The sequence below is a fragment of the Acanthochromis polyacanthus genome, chromosome 12 (genome assembly GCF_021347895.1).
Source record: "Acanthochromis polyacanthus isolate Apoly-LR-REF ecotype Palm Island chromosome 12, KAUST_Apoly_ChrSc, whole genome shotgun sequence".
Taxonomy (NCBI): domain Eukaryota; kingdom Metazoa; phylum Chordata; class Actinopteri; family Pomacentridae; genus Acanthochromis; species Acanthochromis polyacanthus.
Window position 1 is genome coordinate 5,602,466 of NC_067124.1, and position 25,624 is coordinate 5,628,089.

Sequence of the window (25,624 nt, forward strand, 5' to 3'; positions counted from 1 at the left end):
CTAACACTGCTGTAACATTTGGCCGATACCGTGACGCCTAGAGCTTGCTTTGGGATACTGGGGGGAAATGTGAGGCAAAACTGAGCCTGAATCTGACTTTTTAACATGTGTTTTATTGTACACACAAATATTATTCCATAGAAATGGGTAGTTTGTATTGCAAATTGCAGATTTTTAAATTAGCAGAAAGTACAAAATAGAGATAAACAGCTAAACCCAGCATGTGAACTTTGTGTATTGCCAACTATATAGCATGTATTTCTCATCTTCAACACTATTTTCCACTGTAGTCTTGAATTAGCTGAATTAAATAACAGCTTCAGTTGGTTAGACTCGTTCAAGCCAGGGTTTTCACATTGATCCTTACTTTTCTAGGCTTTAATTATAACTTATGCTTCAGTTTGAAAATAGATGTCCTAAACAAGATCTGCAGGGAGCAGCTTCAGTTGACATCAGAGTACAGTAATTTACAATATACAGTATTGTAAACTACATGCCAGGTCAATTCTGCTGGCGGCGAGGCGGAAAATTAAATTCAAACTGAGAAATGACTGAGATAATTAAAGCATCAGTATTTTAGGGTGCATTCACCCCATACTACAACACACCAAAAGGAAGAAAATATCAATAGAATTGTGATGACTTATTATAACCATTGTATTTATGCTAAGCAGCTCACTGCAGCATCCATCACAGAACTTCACAGGAACAAAGCCACACTAGGCCTATCAACAAATTAGAAATCACAGCTCAAGACTCGCACCAATAACTCACTAAGTCAGCAGAAGCCGAGGAACACCTCGCTGTGTCCTCTCAGAATTATCCAAAATTATTCATGCGTGTGGCTGCTGTCAGCAGGAGAAACACATATGTAAAACACTTTGTAAATCCTTAGTGTAAAGGTACAAGCTGTTGTCTAACAAAGCCTGAACTGTCACCTCCCCGCATGATGAAACATCCTAACACCCCCACCAGCACCGAAAAAAGAAAAAGATGAAACATGTAAGTGTTAATGTATCTGGTGTTTGACAGATGGTCACTGTTTAATTTAAATTTGATACAAACATTTCTCCTAAGCCAAAAAGGTGCCCTTAGTGTTTCAAATGAGCCCCACTTTTTGTCGCATTCACCACAGTGTTACATATTAACTACAAAACATGCATTTAAATAATGACCACATTTACTAAATAAAAGCAACTCCAAGTAGGTCAACATGTGTTTCAGTTGAATTCAACAAAATGTATTATTCAATAATATTTTAAGCAAGTTTAGTGGGACAATGAAGCCCATATCTCCTGAGTGTAATTTAAATAATTTAATTATAGTATATTCTATGGTGATAACAAAGACAAAGGGAATTTGTGGATTTTTCCCTTTGGAAAATCACTGGTTTAATAATTGTGCATTTATCTGGTGCATTTTCTGCCACATAAAAAGCAAATGCATGTTTTTTCAAAGATACTGATATTGTCATTACCAAGAAGTCTTCCTGTAGCTGAATATTGTTGCAGGTAGGCGGAGAGTACGGTTAATGTTAGCTATGTTCTGTTTGGCTTCATGTTCAGCAGCAAACTTTATTACCATCAGCCATCATTGAAATACTTTTAACATGTCTCATAAAACAATGTGTAATCTTAAAAATAAAAAGTCCTATTACGTCTGCACTGCCTGTAGACACCATGGCCCTATTAACACATTTGAACTTGTTTTATGGCTCTCATCCAGGTCATTTTCTAATGACTAGATCCTTGCTTGTGTTGTATCTACTCTCAGATACACGTCACTTTGGATAAATGAAACTGTACAATCTTCAATTTTATTGGGTCTGGTTTGACTGAATTAGTCCGTATGTAGCATCAATTTGCAGCAGAAGCCGACTTAAATACTCTGGTTTGGATAAATGATAAATATTAGTATTCTGGTCAGTGATGACTGTGTGCTGTTTGTAAAGGCACTTGTGATATTCTCATAAGCTAAAATTAATGTAGCTGCTGACCTGACTTGTTCGACTATACGTGCCGGGAAACCACCATCCTGGAAGCTGTTTACTACAGGGTCAGCCTTTCTATGCCGTCTCCCATCTGAATGACCACGAAGACTTAACTGTTTCATTACCCAAAGCTTAATTCTCTTTCTTCAGTGTCTGTAGTAGCTGTGCCCCTTCATAACTGCTCCTGGTCTGTATCTTCATTATTTTATGCACTGAACGCCATTGTTCAAACAAACAGGTGTACAGGTGTTCATAATAAAAGCCTGGTGTTGATTTGCCATGATCAGTTTAACATAACAGCAGTTTTTTTCCTCAAAAAAAGCACCGTTTTCCATTTAATAACTTAATGAGCTTGCAAACCCACAGATGCACCTTTCCAGCAACCAGGATGCCATGACCCCCTCTCTGATAATCACTACACTAGACACCCTTTTCAAGGTTAAATGGCAACTGTGGCTAGCTTGTAAGACAATGTGTTTGTTATACAAATTTTCTGAACATCCAGTATAAATATGCATACTGTACCTTCACATTGTCTGGATGGAGTCCCCCAGGGTGTTTATCCATGTACTGGCACAGGTCTGTGTGCTGAAAAATGAATGCCAAAACAGCACAATGTTAATAGAAGGGTTTTAAAGACACAACATATCCCAACGTTACGGTGACTGAGTGTCAGTTGTGTTAAATATGAGTCAGAACAGGCTGTAATTGGTTAAAATGAGGAATTTCCAAAAGAAAAAATCAGTTGCTGTTGCTGTCAGTTATAAGTGAGAAAATGTTCGACAATGTAGTCTATGTACTGCCCTATGTCAGGAGGAGGAATTTGGCTCATTGTATAGTAGAGTGTACTATCTGAGCTGATGTCCTCGCCATCAGAAAAACTATCTCATATGAAATGCATTCAGTGTAGCACTGCTCTGCCCTTCACCCCTGTGCTTTGAGCAGATTTGTGGATGGAGGATGCAGTGGTTCAGAAATCGTACTGATATCTCCCACTGTGGCCCACACCAGCAGCGCCCTGCTGCTGAATAATTCACACAAATGCCTCAACATGGACATGCATGTCCATCTTACTCAAAACCCCGTTCTTTGTCTCCGTTTCCATCTCTTCGCTTTTTATCTCTATAATATGTGTCTGTGTTTCCCCCCATCAGTTGTCTGTCCCTTCTCTCTACATATGTCATCCTCCCCCTGTCACTCATCATTAGCTTTGAGAGAAGAACAATGAACTGATTTTTCCGGCTGTGTAGGTAAAACAGCACAGAGTAATTACAGCGCTAAAAACCAGATGATATATCAACATTTAAAAAAGCGATCCAGCACATTTGCACAGCTTGCAATTTAGAATTTTAATCAAACACAAAGCCAATGCACAGCAAGTTGAACTAATAAATGAATTAGTGAATAATCTCTCATAGTCAAAAGATAGTGTTGCACAACAATTGAAAGATTTACAGTGTATAGTGAAAGATATGTATATTCAGAGAGGATTCTATTCAGATGGGTTATTGATCTCCCTGTTTAAGCTCTGAAGTCAAAGTGATCTATTCTCTCATTCTTTTGCAACATGCTGTGCTCCATTCACATCTCAGTAGTTGACAACTTGACATGTGTCATATCTACCAATAGGGGACACTGTGCTGTCTTCAGTCTCATTAAATGCAGCAGAGAAGGAAAGCTGAGTAAGCTGGTTGAGAATCAGGCCTCGCTCAGCACTTCAAGATCAAAGATCGACCTGAATATAAATGTGACCATCAGAAACTGCTGTCAGTTGCTACATGGAAAGGGATAAGAGAGGATCTGGACTGTTCTGAACCTTGTAGTTACTCTGTTAACTACTTTTGTCTAGGACTCTGAGGTGAAAACTTAAAAGGGTTGTTTCGTTTGCACAATTTGGTGCTACTTTTTGCCTCACAAGAAACTTTGCACTAGTTTCCAAAGTTATAACAAACTACAGATAAAAGTAGATGCAGAGACTGATAATGTGTTTGTTGGTAGGAGCTGACATTCATTTTTAGAGCTTCTGCTTATCACCGTTTTGGTAGTTATAGCTGGTGGGAAACAGGTAATAAATATTCCAGGGGCTTATTTGTTAAGTCCAAGGGAGCACTTTGAGACTAGTTATCCTTTACTTGTCAACAACTAACACTGTAGGTAATATGGTGGAAACAGTGTGGATGGTGTCAATACATACAGGACTTGAGAGCTATGAGGAACCTGCAGGGCTGAAAGATGAAGCCAACACAGAAGTTCCAAAAACTGCAGTTCCCTGAATGGCCACTTGAGGCTGCTTCAAAAGCTAGTTAATCCCCATAGACCCCCATGTTAAAACACCTAATGTTACAGCAGAAATAAGCATGTTAACAGCCTGGTGCAAAATGCAGTGTTGGTTTGTATAGTTCCTTTCCATATCTGTGACAACTACATGTGAGGTGAATTCAATTACAATTCGCCCATTAAAACTGCATTAGAGGGTGCTGAGCGACAGGTGGGTGCCTACATAGCCCTGAGACATTTTCATGCACCACCTTAGCTTCACTCATGCTCATTTTTGGAATAGCTGGGAGTGAAGCAGAGTCAGGCACTACCAAGATGGTGACAGTCACCACGCTAGGTTTCAAAACTGCCCTTCAGGAAACGTCTGGGTGATTTTACAGAGGGTTTGTTAGTCTGTATATACAGTCAATGCTTGAGAGTTTACATCTAGAATATATACAAAAAAAATTTGTGCAAACAGAATTGAAAGCTTGCTCTGAATGTAGTCAAGTATTTGAGAAGTCATGGATACATTGATACTGAGCTTATTAGTAAGAATTTTGATGACAACATTTACTTTGGTCATGATCACTGCTGTCTAGCATGCTGTCAGTGCTTCATGTTCCGAACAAAGCAGCTTTGACTTGTCAAGGCATGGATCTCTGCAAGATCTCTGAGGGCGGCCTGTGGTATCTGGCACAAGTCTTGTGAGTTGTAAAGTAGAACTATTTCAGATCAGACTTGTTTCAACACATCTACTCACACCATGTCTGGTTCATGGTTTGGTCCTCCTTGGACCACTGACGGTAGATATACCACTGTTGACCCCTCATTGGTGTATCTCTGGCTTTTTTATACCGCACTTTCATGTTACCAACTGCTTAGTATTTAACTGTGTTTATCTAAAATTGGTCTATAATATTGACTCACCAACTGCAAATGAGTGTTAATCAGTTCTAGTACTGACCTTGCATACTGGGAAAGGACATACTATTATAATATTATGGTTAGCAGTATTGTTAAGTCACAGTTTTCCTACAGGCCATAAATACGCCAAAAAAACATTAATTTGTGTCATTTTGGTCCGCAGTATTTAAAAGGACAGTTGTGGAAACAAACTAAAACAGCCACCTTCCAATAAAATGGTCCCCTAGCTTCCTGTTGCAGACTCAGACTGACCAGCCTCTCGTGGATCTGGCTGCCACCTTATGGTACAGAGCAAAGAGTGGAAAAAGCTCTTGCTGCTTTAACATTCTTCAAGTGCCCTATAACCGAGAGTATGCCAATCAAAATATCCACAGCTCAAGTTTCTGTGGGCAGAGTATTAAAAAGTGAAACTCAATCAGTGAGCCTGCGCTGAGGTCAAATCAATCAAACTCAAGAAACACACATGAACGCTGACCTCTGTTCCTCTTTAAAAACCATGGATTCATTTCCTTTTGAATGCTATAAACAGATTCCCAATCTAATTTCAGACCTCTACGGTCAACCCATCGAAGTTCCATATGGGTGATCTCAGTGTGCAGACTCACCACATATTCAAAGACCAGAGTCAGGGTTTCCTTGGTGTGGATGATGTCATGGAGGAGCACGATGTTGGCATGCTTCAGGCCTTTCAGAAGAGATGCTGCAGGAACGGAACAGAACAGACAGAGTGTTAATACGAAGGACGTATTGAGATACCACAGGACCTGCTATGATCTATGCCTTCATTAGCCGGATCATTAGAATGCTTCACTCCATACAGAGGATTAAGAAAAGATTAAAACACAAAGAGAAACTACAGGCTGGATTTACTGCTGGAAATTCTCACACTCATTTGTCAACATGTTTATGATGTAAAAGGCATTCGTAATTAGCAGTGAGAAGATGATTTGCTGGGGAGATGATCCAATAGCTCATTACTTTACTGGCAAAGTCTTACTGGGGAAGTTGCAAAGAAATACACAGATCTTAATTCGAGTAACATGTTTAGTGCAGTACTGTGAGGATGGTGCAAATAATACATGACACATGAGGCAGATTGTTTACAGTTTGCAGTAGTGAGTTTTCCAGAGTAAAATTCTGCACTCAACAGAATAAAGGATGAAGTAACTGATTTTTGATCATTTTACTATATGGAAACAAATGAAGATGCAGTTGGTTGTGTAATAAATAGCAGGAATTTTCGGTTTAATTTACTCAAGAAAAAATCTGAGCGTACATTTACTTTCCAGACAACAGATGACAGCTCAAAGTTCATGAGCTCCTCTCGGTCACATTTAATAACATGCTTGCAATAGGTTCACTGTGACTCTGGGTTTTCACCTTTCAGGTCAACCTCCAGAAAGTCCTATGTGTTTGAGGGCAATCCACAGTTTCCCGTTTAAGGTCACTCTATGTTCTTCATTGGCACTGATTTTTAAAATTATCTGGTACAAATACAATCTCTAGGAATACAGTGCTGTGTTGGAGACAACCTGAGTGGAGGAACTGCAAACACTGGAGATCCCCTGAATAATCAGTGTGTCAGAACTGAAACAACACGGCTTCTTCTGCATGTGTCTCAGGAATTGACTTTAACTGGGTGCAATCAACATATTGTCATGAAAATGTGCTGATATTGCCCATCAGCTGAAGACATTTGTTTTATTGAAGATGCACTGTACACCATTAGCTCAAAGGGAATCCAAAGGCAATTGTGGATTGTTGGCTTTTCTGTTCTCTGTCTATAATCCATAAGGTCTGTACCTTACTATGCTAAGCACTGTAAGATGATATGTGTTGTGAATCTCAGCTCTCTTTCAGAGCAAGTCTACGAAAGAAAAATGCAGTAATTCTGTATTTGATAAAACTGAGCTCTAATCTGTATCTGACTTTGTGATGTCTGCATCAAATTCCAGAAAGATATCACAAGAAATGTGTACATTCCCTGAAAACGGCTGTTAAATTAGCAGTCACTACTAAACGGAGAATGTGAAGCTGCTGCACTGTGTCTTTGTATTGCTGCAGGCTGCAGGTTTTTCTGTTGTACAATGATAACCCACGAGCTGTAGGATTCATCAGCACATATATTGCACTCTACCAAAGTCAGCTAACTACACAGCGAAATTCACAGAACGACACCTGAAGTCCAAGACAACTAACTCCAGGGTATTACACAGCTAAAGTTAATAAAAGGTAGATGAAGTCAAAAAAGACAGCTTAAATTATGAAATAAACAGCTAATTACAAAGACAAGACGAGACAGCTAAATACACAGCTAAAACTAACAACACAGTTTAAGTCAGAGGGCTAAAAAAGGGAAAGCTAGCTGCCAAAATATCCATGGCGAGCCTTAGCTAAAACTAAAGCTAAAGTTTCATTATTGATTTACCCCAACATTTGAACTGAAAATGAAAAATGCCATTTGATAATTGACATTTTCGTGAATGATTTTGTTGTTGTTGCATAACTAAATGTGGCAGCAGCTAAATCATCAAGGGTGGAAAAGAAAAAAATAAACAAAACAACAAAACAAACAAACACAAACAACTCCTAACCTTTATTAGCACGCCTTGCTAGGCTTGGCTATATCTCTTTGTTTTGAACTTTACCTTGTAGTATTATTAAAACTATAACAATAATGATAATTATTATTGATTGAATTAGTTTTATAATTTAATTTAACTGAAAGAGAATTTTCCCAAACAAATTAGCTGAAACAGATCAGACAGCAAAAAAATTTGTTGACAGATTCTGAAGATGAGCCAAATAATCAGCTTAGAGAGATATAAGATGGATAAAATCCTTTTATTCAAACAATTGTTGACTTTATTGCTTCCCCTCCACTTCTGGGCTTCAGTTAGTCCCGAGCTCACCACTGCTTGTCTTTATTAGGAAAGCTGTTTTTCAAACTACAAAGCTATTTCTAAAGGAAAGTCCTGAGACACAATTTTCTGACAAACAAAACAAACAAAAAACAGACACAGTGAACCAATAGGAAGAGTAGTATCATTAGACCAGAATGTGAGAGCAGCATAACAAGTGCAGTTTTTATTAAGAGACATAAATGGGATTTCCAAATGGTTGCCAATGTGATTAATTTAGCAAACACAAAGTTCTGTTCCAAGGGCACCGGGGAGCTTTGACGGACAGATCCTCAGAGAACCGGCAAGTGATGAAGCCTCATGAATACATTCATCCTGTATGAGTACCTAAAGGTTGTTAAAAAAAAATCAGATAAGCAGATCAAAGGCAGGACTCCTCTCAGTAAGCAGGAGGTTAGTGCTACAGTCTGATACCTCAAAGATCCTGTCACCAGTCTGAAGATAGGAACCCCTCCCTCCCTCTCACCCTCACCCCCCCCCACACACACACACACACACACGAACACGCAACAGCATGAGTGTGTCTACTTTTAATAACCATGAACACACACACTCAGCTGTCCTCTACTCTGGGATATTTTATTCAGCAGCAGTCTGTAATGCTGCTCACATATCTCTGCACTGGGAGCTTCCTACTCAGTAATTGCTGAATTAGTTCAATTTCAAAGTGCCTTTCTGATCCTCTCACAATGAGAGTTCGGGCAGCGTGTGTGTGTGAAGTCCAAGATGGCTCTCACTTAATCAGGAATGGATCATCCAGATCAAACAGACAGCATCATTTTCTCATTGAAATTTAAATACCAGTTGTGCCTGTGGAGGCTAGTGTTTCTTCCTTTTTCTTCCTTTGGCCCATCCAGTAAAATAAAGTGCTTCAAGGGTTTCACATAGACAACCGATAACCCAAGCCAGGCCATGCTCTGTAGTGCTGTTACGTACTCTGAGGAGCCACAACATTAAGACCACCTGTCTAATGTACTGTTAGACCTTCACATGCTGCCAAAACAGCTCCGATCCACCGAGACCACAACTCTATAAAACTTCTGAAGGTGCCCTTTGGAATGAGGCACAAAGACGTTGGCAGCAGATCATTAAAGTCCTGTAAGTTGTGGTTTGAAACTCGTGTGCATTAGTCAGGTTAAAGCACAACACCCTGCTGCCAGTTCATGGTTTATTCATGCTCACCATTGTATAGAATAAAATATATCCCAGACCTTTGGGACAATTAAGCAATTCATTTATTTTTGAGTGGCTCTAATGTCTTCGCTGAACCCAAAGGAAAATTTATGTGAAGCCCACTGTGGCAGTAGTTTCCAGCTATCCAGTCCTGTTCAACCAAAAAATGAGGTTTTGCTTGGATTTATAGCTAAAAAGTCTTACATGGTAATTGAAAAGATCAAGAATATTGAGACCAGTTGTCTGGATCTCAGCTCTGTATTATGTACCAATGTACACTGTCCCATCTTTAATGACCTACTCGATTTGACCTACAGGAACTGCTTAGAAGATTTGGGGAACCTATGCAGTTGTAATGTTGAAATTCAACTCGGAGGTCTTCCAGCAATCAAGGAGAGGTCTTGAATCCAGTAGTTTCAAAAATAAAAGACATTTTCATTGAAGGCATAAATGTAGTAATGATAACTTCTAATCAGGCAACCAAACATTTTTACATGAAAAAGACATCTTATCAGACACAAATCACTTTTCAAGGCGCTGTCTTTTTAGGTTTCTTCAAACAACTGTAATTTTGAATTTTTCAAATAATTTTTGTCTTTTTGCTTGTGTTTTAATCATGTGTATCAGCTAACTTTTGGAAATTTTGGCTTCTTTTGTTGAAAGTAAAAAGGGATTTGCATAAACACACATTTAGATTTCTCTCATTATTGTAAGAAATGTTGAATTGTTATCAGTACCAAGACTAAGCAGCCAACTGTGCAATGTATTGAACAATTTCATATAGCACCTAGCCTTACTCTCACATTTATCTGTGACACACTCATCCAGCATGCAGCTGCATGCCAACTCATAATTTCTGTAGACTGATGGCTAAAACCTAATTAATATCATATTCTAATATTTGGAGATATGTTTTCCGAGTGTTCTTGGACAGTAATGCACATACGCACTCTGTATTTATTGTTTTTCACGCCGTGCAATTCCATGTTGTGGAATATTTCTCACCTTTCACCGTGTTGTGACGACAGAGATCTAATCAAAGGAATGTTATTTGTAACATAATCTGAAAACATCTCCTGTGTCACAACATGTGAACGTATGATGTAAACAGATATAGTGGTTGCAGGTGTTACAGCAGCTCCTCAGTCAGTCATATAGTTGGTCCTTGCTCTGGAGTTCTGTGCTACACATTAACCTTTAGATGCTCCAGTGATTGGACCCTACACGCCATGCCAAAATGACCCATATAAAAATCTATGTGTTTTCATATAATTTTTTGTCATTTTGGTGAAGAATAATCATTTGAATTATTGTTTGTAACATATTTTGGTCCACACAAGAATGATTTTATGTTTGAAAAATGTTTAGTTTTAATTTTATAACAGATTTTGAACATTTTGATAACTAAAAAAGAAGAATTTTAAACAGAACAGCAATAGAAGAATGTCAACATCCATTTTCCACTTTTTTCCTCCAGCTGTTGGTGCTCTCTGGCCCTCTAAGTTCGTACATCACCTCTGTATGATATGATCAGTGATAAAGAGTTTGAGGTAGTAATATCAATATTGCAATTTCTTTGAAAGTGTAAAAAGTAACTTAAATATTTAAATTCAGTTATATCAAAAATATGTTTTTTGAGGAATAGCTGGAATATGAAATGATAACAACTTTTCATTACAAAGATATTGTAAGAAAACGACCTCATCCGATCATTTCTGACCCACTTATGCATCTAAGGGTTATATGGCCTTTTAGCCCAATGAGATATAAGACATGAGGTCCAGCTTTTCTGAAGAACATAAGGATAAGAAAGAGAGAGAAATATGATTCTTTTCAAGAATAAACCACCTGAAACACCTACATTTCAGGTGCTTTCTTAAGCGAGTACATTCTTGTTTTAACAGCTGCCTAAAACCTCTCCTCCACTTTTGTAAATAAAATCCAAAGGCAATGCATTCAGTTGTTAAACTGTCTTCTTTGTGGTTTGACACAGCTTTCCAAGTGGCTGATTCAAAATGGAAATTAATTCCAGTAATACATGGTACAGAGAAAATATTAGTATCTGTGGTTGAAAGTCTTTCCGCCAGTAAACATCTTACCTTCCCTTATGGCTGTGAAGGGCGTTCCTTCCTCCTCTTGCAGACGAATTACCTTCAGAGCCACTAGTTTCCCATTCACCCTGGCAACAATATGAAGGACAATGAAAGTATGGTAATCGGCTGTTTTTTTGTGATATTAAAAAAAAATCTATTAAAATCAGTGAAGCTGGAGAACAGCGTGGATAGTTAAGTCAATGAAATGTAATTTAGCAGCAGTGGAGTGAAACCCGGGTACAAGGCCACAGGATTACAAGTGAATGAGGCTCACCAATCAAAGCTGTTGTAGTCAAGAGCGAAGCAAAATAACATCATTACTGAGAAGATTAGAGTCTGTGGAGTTTTGAACATTTACAGTGTTTGAACTTTCATTTTCTAGAATTTAATTAGCAAAACCTGCAGGGAAAGTACCAAAGCATAAAAGATGACTATTGAATCAATGAATGAAAACATCCATTCTATAGTGAATGAAAACATCCATTCTATAGTGATTAAAATAAAGGAAACTGTATTGCATGTGTGGGGTTAGCAGCTCTACAGAAAGGAGAAAAATTGTTGACATAAAAACTATGCTCTGTAACGGTTATTGCTTTTCCATTTCATTATTTTATTTAGTTACAGCACCGCTCCTGTTCAATTAAATGTAATATTCACCGCATTCATGAGTGGTTCTTATTATCTATAGAAAAGAGTGACTGGATCAGGCAAAGACTCGACGTGCACATGCTACTTACTTGCTCTTTCCTTTGTAAACTGTAGCATATGAACCTTCTCCCAGCTTCTCCAGCTTTTCATAGGAATCTGCCTTTCCAAATTTGGGGCTTGTGGGCTGAGGAAAAAGAAAGAGATATGAAAAAAGTCATATGAAAGGATGATTTGGTAACCCAGAAAAGAAAAGAAGCCTCTGAGGATTTCTCACAAGACATTACAAGATTAAAATCTGGAGGCGCCTCACCGCATCATTGGGGAGGTGTAATGTCAGGGAAGGGGAAGAGAAAGAATTTTACAAAAATCTTCTTTTTATTTAATTGTCAGCTCATAACTTTTTGACATTTTTCATTGTCTCTACACTTCAGAGACAAATAGGTAATAACTGCAGCTCTGAGGAAAAGTGTTCGTACCCAGTTGGCACGAAACAGAAGAACAAGCTCAACTTTAAAACTTAAACTTACTGAAAGCTATAATAAAATGTGCTACTGCGTAATAGAAAACACAGTTTAACAGCAGAAAAACTACATTTATAAAACTTTTTTTAAAAAAGTGAAATTCTTCAATGTCACCACATTTTGCTTTGATATAAGCTTTGCTGACTTTTCATTCTCCAACCAGCTTTATGAGGTCATCACCTGGAGCTTTTACAACAGTCTTGAAGGAGTTCCAATGTCTTAGCTGCCTTCCCTCTCTCTGTATTCCAACATATTCTAAACCCTCTCAGTTGGGCATAATTCTGTGATCATATAGGCCAGTTTATCTGATGTAGCACTCCATCAATCTGCTTCTTGGTCAAACAGCCCTTCCAATGCCTGGAGGTGCATTTTTTACTACCTGTTCCTGATGAATGATGGTCCACCTAATGGCAGAATGTTGTTGCAGTATGTTGAGGAAGCCATGTTGGTTAGCCATTGCCTTGAATTCTAAATAAAGCCAAACCAGCCCCCACGCAATCACATGCTCCATAGTGGGAACAATACATGAAGATACCGTCCATTCACTTTTTCTGTCGACAGCTACAATCAAAAATCTCAGACTGAAGTCCAAATATCCACTGATCTAAGGTCCATTTCTTGTCTTTCTTCTCTTCCCTGACTTGGTCTCCATATTAGTGTATTTGCATCAGTTTCACAAACACTTGTTCATATAGTCTCTTCGAAGCAGTTAATGCTGAGATGTGAATGCTTCTTGATGTGGGCTCCAATTTCATCCATGTATTATCTATACGCCATTTAATCCTCATTAGGGTCGCAGAAGGGCACTCAGAGTTATCAGTTGGACTGTGGGAGGAGGCTGGAGTAAGTGGAGAAAACCCATACACGCACAAGGAGAACATGAAAATTTCATGCAGAAAGACCCCTGGACGGCTGGGACGCAAACCAGAGAGCTTCTAGCTGTAGCTGCAAGGTGAAAGTGAAACCACCAAGCCACTGTGCAGCCCGCTACAGCTTCAGGTGCTTTTAATTGTTGATCTCAGCGGCTCATAAGTCTAATGAACCTCTCCTCTGCAGTAGAGTCAACTGTTGGCGTTCCCTTTCTGGGGTGGACCTCATAAGAGCCAGTTTATCACAGGTTTTTGCTAGCCTAGCCGCGCTAGACAACCCACGGCAACGAATTTAATTCTCTGCCAGGGTGGGTCTAGTTACCCTCCATAAGTCTCGAGGTTGGATGCTCCTAAAACTGGCCGGACCAATCACCATGAAGTGTAGAGTCAGAAGGCGGGCGTAACTAAGTGACGACAGAGACGATTCTGACAGAAACAACCGGCGCACAATAAACAGTTATCTTTCCACTCGGCTTTGGCCACAGCCCTTAAAGATTTGAAGCTAAAATTCAACTTGAAAGATAAACAAAGGACGGCACTGAAGTGTTTCATTGAGAAGAAAGACGTATTTGGACTTATGCTGACGGGATACGGCAAATCCTTAATATACCAGTTGGCTCCACTGGTTGGGAAGCTAATGGGACTTAGCCACAATCCGGCGCTCTAGGAACTACGTCAGCCTATTCGTTGCGCTGATTGGTTGTATACCTACCCAGTTGCTACAGAGGGATTTGATGGACAACCTTTTAGCCCGCCTCCCTCCCTGTCAAGCGTGCCTAGACCCTTGTGCCTTCAGAACATGGGTCTAGTGCGGCTAGGCTAGGTTTTTGCTGTTATACTGAAAGAAATTTTTAAAGCTTTGAAATTTATCTGACTGACTTTCATATCTTAACGTCAAGATGAACCGCTGTTGTTCTTTACTTAGCTGAGCAATTCTTGCCATAATAAGGACTACTACAGTGGCTGAATAGGGCTGTTTGCCATGAACCAGCACCAACACAGTCAAACATGACTGACGATCTCCTTAAGAAGGTAGGAAATTCCATCTGTTAACTTTTGACTAGACTGTTCTGTTGACTCAGAACCATGAATGCTGATGACGTCATGAAGCTGGTTAAGGTATTTCCAACAGTGTGCCCAGTTGTAATGAAACAAACAGTGGCTTTTAATAATCTAAAACATGAAACACATTTTGCTGTATTTATCACTTGTTTATTACTTGGACTGCACAAACTAAAAAGGCCATCATGTGACTGAGCAGTGTTGAATTCATAACAATTATTTAGATAATGAATAAAATCCAATATATATATATATATATATATACACATACGTATATACATATATATACACACACACACACACACATTTATATTTGTGTGTGTGTTATGGTTCTGGTCCCATGTTTAAATGCCTGTGCATAACAAAGGTGTATCATCATATAATTGTTTACCACCAATTACAGCATGTAGGGGCCACATGATGTCTGACAAATCTCGAGTGCCTGCTTGAACAATCCCTTGAAGTATTTAGCACAGCCTCGTGAAGGGTGTCAAAATTTCATTCCCAAGCCTTTTCTCCACAGTAGATGGAGGACAGCGGAAACAAAAGCAAAACAGCTGCAAGTTCAGTTACAAATTCGTAACCTCTCACTGCTTCTAAGGCTTACTTGTCTCATCACCAGGTAATTTTTGAAATGTTTAGCACCTGCAAGCAGATCATCTCTTTCCTTTCAGAACTGTATAATAAACATCAACAGGAAAAATGAAGTGACTTTTTTGAGTATACTTTATTTGTCACACAACCTCACTGTGCACTGAACGCCAGGAGACTTTGTTTTTATTCCACCATAGGTAAAAAGTTCTTGTGTTTATGTAATCATAAGCATAGCAATGCTGGAATGCACACTGCTACCAACTTCCATTGTTAATTTATCTAAACTACGCTCATGTGTTTACAGAAGGCCCTAGACAACCTTCAAGAAATGTCTAAACCGCTGTGCAGTGTTTACTGCGTCTTCACTGTCCTCTGCTTTACTTTCCCCCTCCTGTTATCTTTCTATCCTCTGTGGCACTAAGAAGCTCAGCATTTCCGAGCGCTTCTCTAAACAAATTAGACTTCCTCCTGGGATCAAGCAGGAAGTGAAGCTCTATCTGTGAAACAACTCAGTTGGACAGTAAGATATTCTCCTCCTGGTGGCTCGAGGAACCTTTCAGAGAGACTTGTGACTACAAAGGGATTTTCTTGTCATGTATTTTTCATCCACAACAAACAGCAATTTTTCATTTTTTTCTTTCATGTGTGCTCTGCATCAACCATCTATCCCCTACCTGCTCCTAAACTCCACCCCACTGAAAATTTCCCTACTGTGGGATTAATAAGGGTTATCTTATCTCATCTTATCCTTACAACCGTACACTCCTACTTAAGATAAAGTCAGGGATTGCCAGTCAGATCTGAAAAACCACTAGGAAAGTTCTGTACAACCAAAAATATACCAGAGCTGGATAATCAGTTGGGCAAAGCAGTCAGGCACCTCCAGACCCTCCCAGATTCACTCTATATCATCTGGGTCTACATCATATGTTTAATTACAAATAAAAATTACACTGTTGTTAGAAATGTGCATTTCATGATGGATCTTCATTTATAGACATGTTGTCCATAATACACAGAAAACCTTGGGCATGGTTGTATATTCCATCATAGAAGAACTGTCAGGTTGCATCCAATAAATACTCATCATCAGTACATGCTACAATGATTTTCATTGCTTGTTTATGTAAAATTGATGTGGTTGTCACTCAGCAACCCAAAGACGCTAAGCTGACTATCACAGACAACTGGGAAACTAGCAAATATTAACATTTGAAAAGTGTTAACAGACCATTTTTGTTTAAAATAAGTTGAAAGATTCATCAGTGACCAACACTGCTGCATAAGGATTTCCAGTAGATGTTTCTGTGTGCATGGGCAAAATGAGGATGAAGAGAAGCCCAAAACACATTTTTGTTCTAGGATCATGGCAAAACCTACCTGAACTGATACTGTGATTATGTTTAACTACTTAAAAGAGGATTGAATGGAACATCTCAAACCAAAGATCCAGCAGTAACTAGTAAAATGTTGTCAATATACACCTTCTGATGTACTAAGATGCCCCGCAGAGGCAATAAACCTTCAAGTTCACCTCTGTTTTAATGCAGAAAAGTTTGAAGGTGTGTGAAGTAAAAGCCAAAGCAGAAGGAAGACCCCAGGTAACTACATATCCAGCAATTCCACTTACAAATGACTGCTGCTTTGCAAGCGAATGGCTTGATTCAAGCATCAGAAGAAGTGGAAAAAGTGGAGTGTACCATCTGAGACCAGACTTCTTTCTAGTGGGACTGAATTGGATTTTCCCACTTAGCATAAAAATGAATGCAGTATTCAAAAGTGTTTTGCTGCCAAATGCATTCTCAAGGTAATGCCTGATAACCTTAGCGCAGTCCGCTCTTTCAGTTGAACGATTTGCAAAATGCTGATTGAGATTGAAGTCAACTGGTTTGTATGAGCAAAAAAAAACTGAACAATTTACACATTTTCATAATTGTGGCTGAAACAATTCATTAGTGTCTCACTGTGATGCTGGCAGGCAATCAGTCAAGCCTCATATCACACCTATTAAATCTTGTTTGTGTGCACATTCATTAGGCCTTTCACATTTGGAGCTAAATTAAAAAAGGAATCACATATGTAAAAAAAAACAAAACCTGAAAATCTCATTTACATGATTGAGAAAATGACGCTGTTTGCAAACAGTCTTCAATTAAGCATGTGAAGGGATACAGGCTGGCAAATTTGTTTTCAGATAAACAAAATGAAAAGAGCTCAGCTGCAACAACAAAATACCTGCGACAAACTCAAGGCAGTTGGTGCACTGATAGCATCTGAAAAGTCATACTGTGTCAAAGAAGTGAATGCTGCAGTTTGAAGTGATTGTCGTCGAATGATATAATAGGTTTTTGGACTAAATCTACTTTACAGTGATATTTCGTGGTGTCTGACATGCAAAATGTTCAAATATAATCAGATTGAAAATCAATTGAGTGGCTTGAGTGGCAGCGAGCGGTGGATAGGTTGTAGTTACAGACTTTATAGATCTACATTTCTAGAGGAAGATATGATGTAGAAGATAAGTTTGTAGTTAGACACACAATGATTAAATGTGTCATTCTGACACACATTGAATTCAAGCATGAAAGCTGCTTTGGGTTGAATTTACACTGTGAACTGGTTGCGCTCCTCTCTTCTTTCATCACTAATTAACTACGTCTCATTATCCATTCATCACATTTAGCATATAAAATACATTTTGCAGTTACAGTTACTATAAATGTTCATTAGTTTGCCTACATGGTCTTCTCATGCTGCTTTGAACTCAGAACAGTGAAATGCAGTAAAACTGTATTCTACTCCTCAACAATCGTCATGAGGAGTAGGCCTTGTGATAACTCACTGCCTCAGTTGCTTCAGATTGATTTAATCTGATTGAATTGTGGGTTTTGTCTTCCAGGTACATAAGCTGTTTCAACCAGCTGACTGGTGGTCTGACGGGCAGAGGAAGTCACCTGTGGCTGCTGTACAAACACCTGGCCAGATGTTTGAATGAGATTTTAGACTATTATCAAGTACTGTCAAACGCTGGACAAAAATAAAAAGGGACTAATTATGAGCAAAAGAAAAACGTCTACCCCATCCTATCTCAGAAGTACAAGCTGTGTTTCCATGGCAACACTGGCACAACTGTTGACTGCATTCTCACCCACTGTTTATCAAACAGAGGCACTGCTCACCAAACACCGTATCATCAGCACCGCCATTCATGGTGACTTTTCATGTGGTGTTCCTCCTGCTTAATTATTCTTGTCTGTTTGTTTGAACTTTTGAACTGCTGTTGGGTTGCCAGGTTTGGTTCCGCTGTAGCTGCAAAGTGATCTATACCTAAACCCCAGCTCATTGATTATACTGCCCATGACAACCTGCTGTTTAGATGCATGCAAAGGAGATGACTAAGTCACCCCAACACTAGGAATTATTGCTCTCTGTTTGTGTATGGACTAAATAAACAAGAGACATATATTAACCAGTGAGCTCTGGGGGCAGTTTAAACTCTTGAGAAAGCCAAGACAAGCTGCTCCTCTTGCTTCAGGTCTAAGCCAGTCTCCTGACTTATCAATCTAATCATCACTCACTTTAATAGTGTGTAAATTATTTCAAAATGAGAAAAAGTCATCATTATGTGGCATTTCTGGTGCACAGCAGTGTCAAGTTCCAGTATGTAAACTACCTCACGCTACAGGTGGCAGCAGGACAGGACAATGCCATAACAGTCTACAGGATTTAGGTTTGCTAAAGACAGTCAAGGACTGAACTCTGTTTTTGAAAGTTAGTGTTTTCACAAACATGATTAAATCACCACTATGTCACCATGTTTTATGAGAGTCCGCTTGAGCCTCTCTGCATACGCTGGCATGCACTTTAAAAATTGTATCCATGCAATGGTGATGCTACAAGGGCAATAGTGTTCCTGCTCAGTTATCAACTACTGCACATGTATGGAAGTGAATGTTTCAAATAAATTCCTGTGAACGAGAAAAACAGTAGAACAACAGATCCCTGAATGTCAGAACCTTCCACACCAGACTACGATCAATGCTCAACTGATGAACCTTATCTCGTTTGCAAAATGAGCATTTATGCAAACACCAGCAAATTAAAGGCAACAAAGATTTTGGCCTCAAATTTCTCTTTATTTTCTTTTCACAAAGCTTTGAAACCACGTATTGTCTTGTTACTGACCGACACACGGCTAAAAGTCTTTCGGCAAACAACCTGTGATACATATATAAAAATGAGTTATCAGATGCAGCATTATGTTCAAATTAGTGGAGTGACATGATTAAAAAAAGCATCTAATTAATTAGAGGCTTTGTAATTCATGATCATGATTAATCACATTTTTGTCAAATAGCAATATTTGACACAATAAGCAAAGTTTTCTGGTTCAAATACGTTTAGCTTGATGACTGAATCAATGAATAGACATATATGTAAACTTAAACAACAAAAATGTTTGTTTCATTTCTATTTATATGCATTTCTCATCTGTCTACTACATTCACTGATTACTGCATACTCAAAGATTATATTCAACATTTTAAGACTTTTTGTAAACTCAAGCGCTTGCAATGTCTTGAAAAGTGGTCTATTATGGTATGGCTACACAGTTTGCTGGTACCAGGACTGTCATAGCTAATGTGTTCACAGGATCGTCAATTTCTCGCATGCCATTCATTGCCTATGTGAAATGCACCACACTGCATGGTGATTGCGCAGAAGCGCATTTCAAGTTGCGTTCTGGTGCGTCTCCCCACAGCTCATTTGCATCAAGTAGACTTGACTTCTCCTTTATGCAATTTCAGTGCGGGCAGGGGAGGTCCAACGCATCGTGAAATATTTGATAAATGTCTTAAATTAACTAAAACGAAGACATATTCAGCAACTGTACAACTTATTTCAAATGCTTTCAGAAATACTTTTTGCTGAAGCGCCTTTGTAATAAAAGAGAAAGTTTGCAGCCGAGCCAATGTGTTGGTCTGACGTTTGTACTGGACTGAAGCTAAAGGCTGTCATGTGAGCAGCTAGTTACGGTGTTACAGTTACAGTGTGTCCTGTCTATCTTCTTCACGGCTGACAAACAGACTTTACGTCCATTATCACCATCTGCCAGGCTGGAGTGTTCATCATCGTTACTGCTGTATCAGAAATGAGGAAACTGAGAAAGGTGCAATTAAATCTGTTATTTTTTTAACACATTACTCTTTTCTGTAAGTAATTAAATCAAAATTACTGCATGAAGCTCCATCCCGAGTTCAAACATACTTTTCAATAGGGTTTTCAACTGCTAACTTAGCATCTCTCGTTAATTTGCTCTTCAAAAGTCAACTGTTTCTATGATTTGGATATGAACTGTATATGAATCAGGTCCATAAATATTTGGACACTGACATAATTTTCAGTATTTTGGCTTTCCATGGTGTTCTGGGTCTTTTGGTGTTACTGAGCTCATCAGGTTGCTCTTACTTTTTAAGAATGTACCAAACAGTTGATCTGGCCACACTGAATGTTTTTGCCATCTCTCTGATGTTTGTTTGGGTTTTTCAGCCTAATGATGGCTTGTTGCACTGATAGTGATGCTCTTTGGACTTCATATTTAGATTTGACCTCACCTCACCAGATTCCAAACACAAAGAGCACACTTGAAATGAACTCGAGACCTTTTATGTGCTCCTTGTAAATTAAATAATGACGGAATAACACACACCTGGCTATGGAACAGCTGAGCAGCCAACTGTCCAATTAAAAAAAATCCCTTAAAAAAGGAGGAAGGCACATATTAAATATGTTGTCATTCCTACACTGTTCAGCTGATTTGGCTGTAAATATCTTCAAATTAAAGCTGAAAGTCTGCACTTGAAGCACATCTTGATTGTTTCACTTCAAATCCATTGTGGTGGTGTACTGCGCTGAAATGCTTGTGTCAGTGTCCAAATATTTATGGAGCTGACTGTATTTAAGTATTGTGCATCGCTGTTACTGAGAAGCTCTGCATCCTATTTTATTTGGTTGCTATGGTGATAGTTAGAAAAACACTAGAATCCGTCTCTTTAACTAGGCCTCACTGTTATCTACAGTTTAATAAGGCTGTAAATAAATTTAGAATTGCAAACACTTACAAGTGTCTACTGTAGTTAAAGTCTCCAGTTACGAACAGTTAATCTGTACCTCCCAGACAATCACAATCCAGAATTATCACTGGTTTTATCTAATCAACAGACAGATTTTACACTAAATATAATCACAAGGTTAACAATTTCCCCGTAGTTGTCAGCATTGCTACTCTTTGTGTATAAAGAGGACAAACATATGGATAGTGTTTTTTGTTTTTAAATGAATGCACATCTTTTTACGCTGACTCTTCTAAAGCCTCTGGCTGCGGACAAGGCGGTCCACATTTGCATTGGCCGCGATGAGTCCATGCTGAACTCCCACAAGTACATCTGTTCCCCTTTGCTGTTGTTTATTTCACATAGTACCAGGATGAGTTCAAGATTTATTTTATTTTTATTTTAAGAGAGAGTGGAAGGCATGTAGCAGGTCCTGCAATGACTCGAACTCAATCCATGACCACTGCATCAGGGACTTTCAGCCCTTATTTTACGTTGCCTGCTCAACCATTTGAGCTACTGGGGGCGTCTGGACTTAACATTAGACTAGCTAATTAATTAATCTGGCAGGGGTCCGCAACAACGAGAGCTGGCCTTAGCTCATTTCTTTTAGCTAGCCAAGTCTCCTGTGACAGTTGAAAATGTATCAAAATTAAAATGAGACAATGAGATGGCAAGTTCATGATCACAATAATGGATATTTTTTTACTGAAAATTCCTTAATTTTTTTCATTTTTTCTTTTTTCTTTTCTTTTTTTTTTTGGGGGGGGGGGGGTATTAACTTCAAATCTGTAACTGCCACAGTCCCGTATTTCGGGGACTGAATTTTATCATACTAACAGTAGGGCTGGACCCGAATATCCCGCATAGCCGAATATTCGTTCGCTACGGCAGTATCCGGATATTAATTTTGGTATGTGGCGTGACTGTCTTCCCTCCGTCTTTGGCCCATATCGGCTCGGCTCATCCCATCCTGTGATCACATAAAAGTATACACATATGTCTATGACATATACATATATGTCTATGTGATCACCCCTTCCTCCCCCCAGACGAATATTCGGAGCTCGTCTCTTCCCTTCGCCTTTGGCCCACTTTGGCTCATCCCGCCGTGTTCTTCGGCTCATCTCGGCTCCTCCATTCGTGTTTGTAAACACCACCTGAATAGCCGGGTGGCTGCCGACTCTGACGTCACGCTTCACTTCGTTGCATAAACACAAGACAAGATGCTGAAGACCTCCGCTGTTTGGGAATTCTTCAGTTTAACTGAAGACAAAACGAGGGCAAAATTTGGACCCGGGAGACCAGACGAACGGATCCGAGTATTCGGGTCGTCTCCGCCACAAACCGCCGCCACCACCACCACCGGACGTTATGGGGCGGAACGAGTATTCGGATATTCGTCTTTAATATTGCCCAAATATTCGGAGGCCAGAAACCACTATTCGGGCCAGCCCTAACTAACAGTGGAACAGAAAAGGTTTATTATGTAGATCCAATTACCTCCACTTTGAAACAGCTGGATCATTTCTCCAGTCAAAACAGCCTGAAGAAGTCCAAATCAGTGAGCTTGTGACAGCTTGTGGATCTGGAGCTAAGTACTCTACTGAATATGTGTTAATGGTCCTGGAAAGGGGTACTTACAGAACTAGGGCTGGAGTGCCGGCGCAGTTTGGGCGACTCTTTGCCGGCAGATGAGCTCTTGGCGTTGATGCAGGCATTGTTCTCAGAGTGGACTCTCTTCACCTGGCTGGCGGGCTTCTCAAATGGGTCGAAGCCACTCTGCGTGCGCTGAACTCTCACCTTCTTGTCCTCAGGGATGGTGTCCAGGGGCTTGATGACCGAGTCTGTTCCCTGACAGCTGCGTGTGGACATCTTCGTGACACATATCTGTCAAAAAGGAAAGAGGAAGAGAAGGGAAGAAAGGAGGGCAAAGATAAAAGTGAGCATTAAAGGGAAAAAAAACCCATCTGCGATTACCAGTGTTCAGCCAAAAACTGACTGTGTGCCCGTCTTCCAGATCCCGCCTGTTTTTCATCTCTCTGTCAGCCTGGGTTTCTTCCCTCCCCATAGAGCCTCGCTACTACCTCTCTGCTAGGATGAGAGCCTTTTTATCTCGATCTCTCTTTTCTCTGATCAAAACAGTTCCAGCCTCTGTCAGCTCTGCTGCACACATAACCGGCTGCTGCACTCATGCTGCACATTCACACCATTCCACCTTATCTCTGACACACATCTACACATCCATACAATTGTGCAGACACGCTACAGATTGTCTACAACAAGCCCATCGGGCACACTCACAGCCCTCCACATTTTCATCTCCTTCCAAAACAAAGCACCTTACCAGCTGCTCTTCCACCATAGACTGTGTACATTTGACACAAAAGACCCAGGTGGCATGGCATGTTTTGCCACGGGTCCCTTCAGATTAAATATTTAGACCCGGGCTCCCCTGCCGGAAGAACTTCTAATTACTCTAATACACAAGGAGGAGTCATCTTGCAGCTCAGTGGCTTGCTTCTTAACATGGGCCAGGTTTCATTGGACACAATGCAATATTTCCCTGATTCACTGTGCAGCTCAGTTGCTCTATCAAATTGTTAAAATTTATCTACATCTTCAAAGTAACCTGAATCCAGTTTTCTGTAGGAAGAAAATGATCAATATGACCTCACGATGTAAAAGAATACATCAGTGGTATTATTCACAGGCTAGTAATGAAATTAAATACACAGCATTTAAAAGCGTCATTATATTCATCAGTTACAACAGGTTGAGTTTCCAGCCAATGGTAATAAAAACCTTTGATATCTGCACATTTCGAAAGCTATCATTACCTTCACATTGACTGGATGAGTTACCTCAGAGCCTTAAATGTTGGGGGTTTCCATTCGGCTTGTAAGGGGATTTGATCATAAAAAGTTGGTAAGATACTCTTACAAGTTGAAGTGTGAGATCCAACAGTTATGTTTCTTACCAGCTGCCATTTATATGTGACAACTACAACATCGCCTGGTATTTATTTAAGTCAAAGGTAGAGAGGAAACAATCAGCTTTGCTGTTTACGTTGAGAAAGATTTGCTATGTTGGTCTCTGTAGAGCATACAACAAACAGCCAGTTTCTCTTGCTGTCTGACCAATCCACAAAATAATCAGGACTGAGTTAATTTGTCAGCTACAGCTGGCCACAATAATCACCTGAAATTTTAATTTGACATACTGTTAAAACAAAGTTATTATCTAAGGTATATTTAAAAATCAGTGCTTGTGGGATTTGAAAATTGCACTCACTCCCAAATAGAACTTTAAAAGAAAATGGTATATCACTCAGCTCTTGAGTACCTACATTTTGAAGAGAAAATTAACAAACAAGCAAACAAATATGTCCCATAGCCCCTTCTTCAACATCAGTAGTGTTTCATGTGTGCTAATATGAGTAAATTACAAATATTACTGAACACTACTAAGTTAACTTTATTATCATATGATATTGTCACAACACTTTTAAGGTCACTAAAGTTTGCATTTATACTGCTACCATTTAAAAGAACCGTTATGTTTCAGCAAAGTTTAGTTAACTATTTAAACTGCTTTTGTCTATGGCCTATATCCATTTATGTGATAATTCTACCATTTAGCATTTTTTATAACCATTTATCTTAGCTATCTATATTTAGCATCAGATATTTAGCCAACTATTTCAGCCATTTATCCATTACTTCCAGCAGTCCAGTTACTCTGTATATTGATCAGTTACCCAGTATTAACCTATCAGCCATTTATCAGTTACATTTGGATAGTGTTGAATATTTAAACAATTTATCAGTGACTTTTGCGAACTATTGAACCCATCTACCACTATTTTAACTAAACATTTAGGTTGTTCTTATACAAGACAATTGCAATTTGTGACTTAGACTGTATGAAAACAGGCATCTTTAAATATATATATATGTAATTTCATGTACCCTAGTGCAAGTTTTACAGACAAAGTTAGTTTGGGCCCTAAAATTAAATTATGCTTCCATTTATTCATCTCTATATCAGAACATTTCTAGCAAGGAATGAAATGGAAGAATTCCGACAAAAGGAGTAACATAAGAACACGTTTAGTCAAATGAGTGTATAAAATGGGCCAAGAAAGACACGAGAAAGATGCAGCGAAAACATAAAGAAATGAGCAGTTTGGAAGCACATATGGTAACGAGGCAGCCAGGCTGTCACAAACATGAGTCCCATGCTCATCCAGCGTGTCCTCAGTGACAGCAGTTGTCATCTGGAACAGAACGTAAACTAACAAAAACAAATAACATCATTTAGGACCTATCACACTACAAGGCATCAATACTTGATGAGTGTCTGGGAACGATGTGTTCAGCAACGCCTATGTTCCAACATCTACATGTGAGAGAATCATGTGAGGCAAAGAAATGAGACATAAAGTTAAAAAAGTC

At 39.2% G+C, this 25,624-nt stretch overlaps 1 protein-coding gene and 1 long non-coding RNA gene across 4 annotated transcripts in view; one reads left to right on the forward strand and one right to left on the reverse strand.

Annotated features, from left to right (window-relative positions):
• Window positions 1-25,624, reverse strand: part of cdk14 (cyclin-dependent kinase 14) — a 247,189-nt gene that overhangs the window by 141,855 nt on the left and 79,710 nt on the right. For all 3 annotated transcript variants that reach the window (XM_051956814.1, XM_051956816.1, XM_051956815.1), the window contains 5 exons: window positions 22,812-23,057; window positions 12,098-12,192; window positions 11,367-11,446; window positions 5,779-5,873; window positions 2,516-2,578 (listed from right to left, as the gene is read on the reverse strand). In XM_051956814.1, the coding sequence (XP_051812774.1) occupies window positions 2,516-2,578; window positions 5,779-5,873; window positions 11,367-11,446; window positions 12,098-12,192; window positions 22,812-23,057 (579 nt within the window). The remainder of the gene's footprint in view (window positions 1-2,515; window positions 2,579-5,778; window positions 5,874-11,366; window positions 11,447-12,097; window positions 12,193-22,811; window positions 23,058-25,624) is intronic.
• The window catches only part of LOC127536449 (uncharacterized), a 333,094-nt gene that overhangs the window by 26,073 nt on the left and 281,397 nt on the right, over window positions 1-25,624 (forward strand). The window lies entirely within an intron of this gene.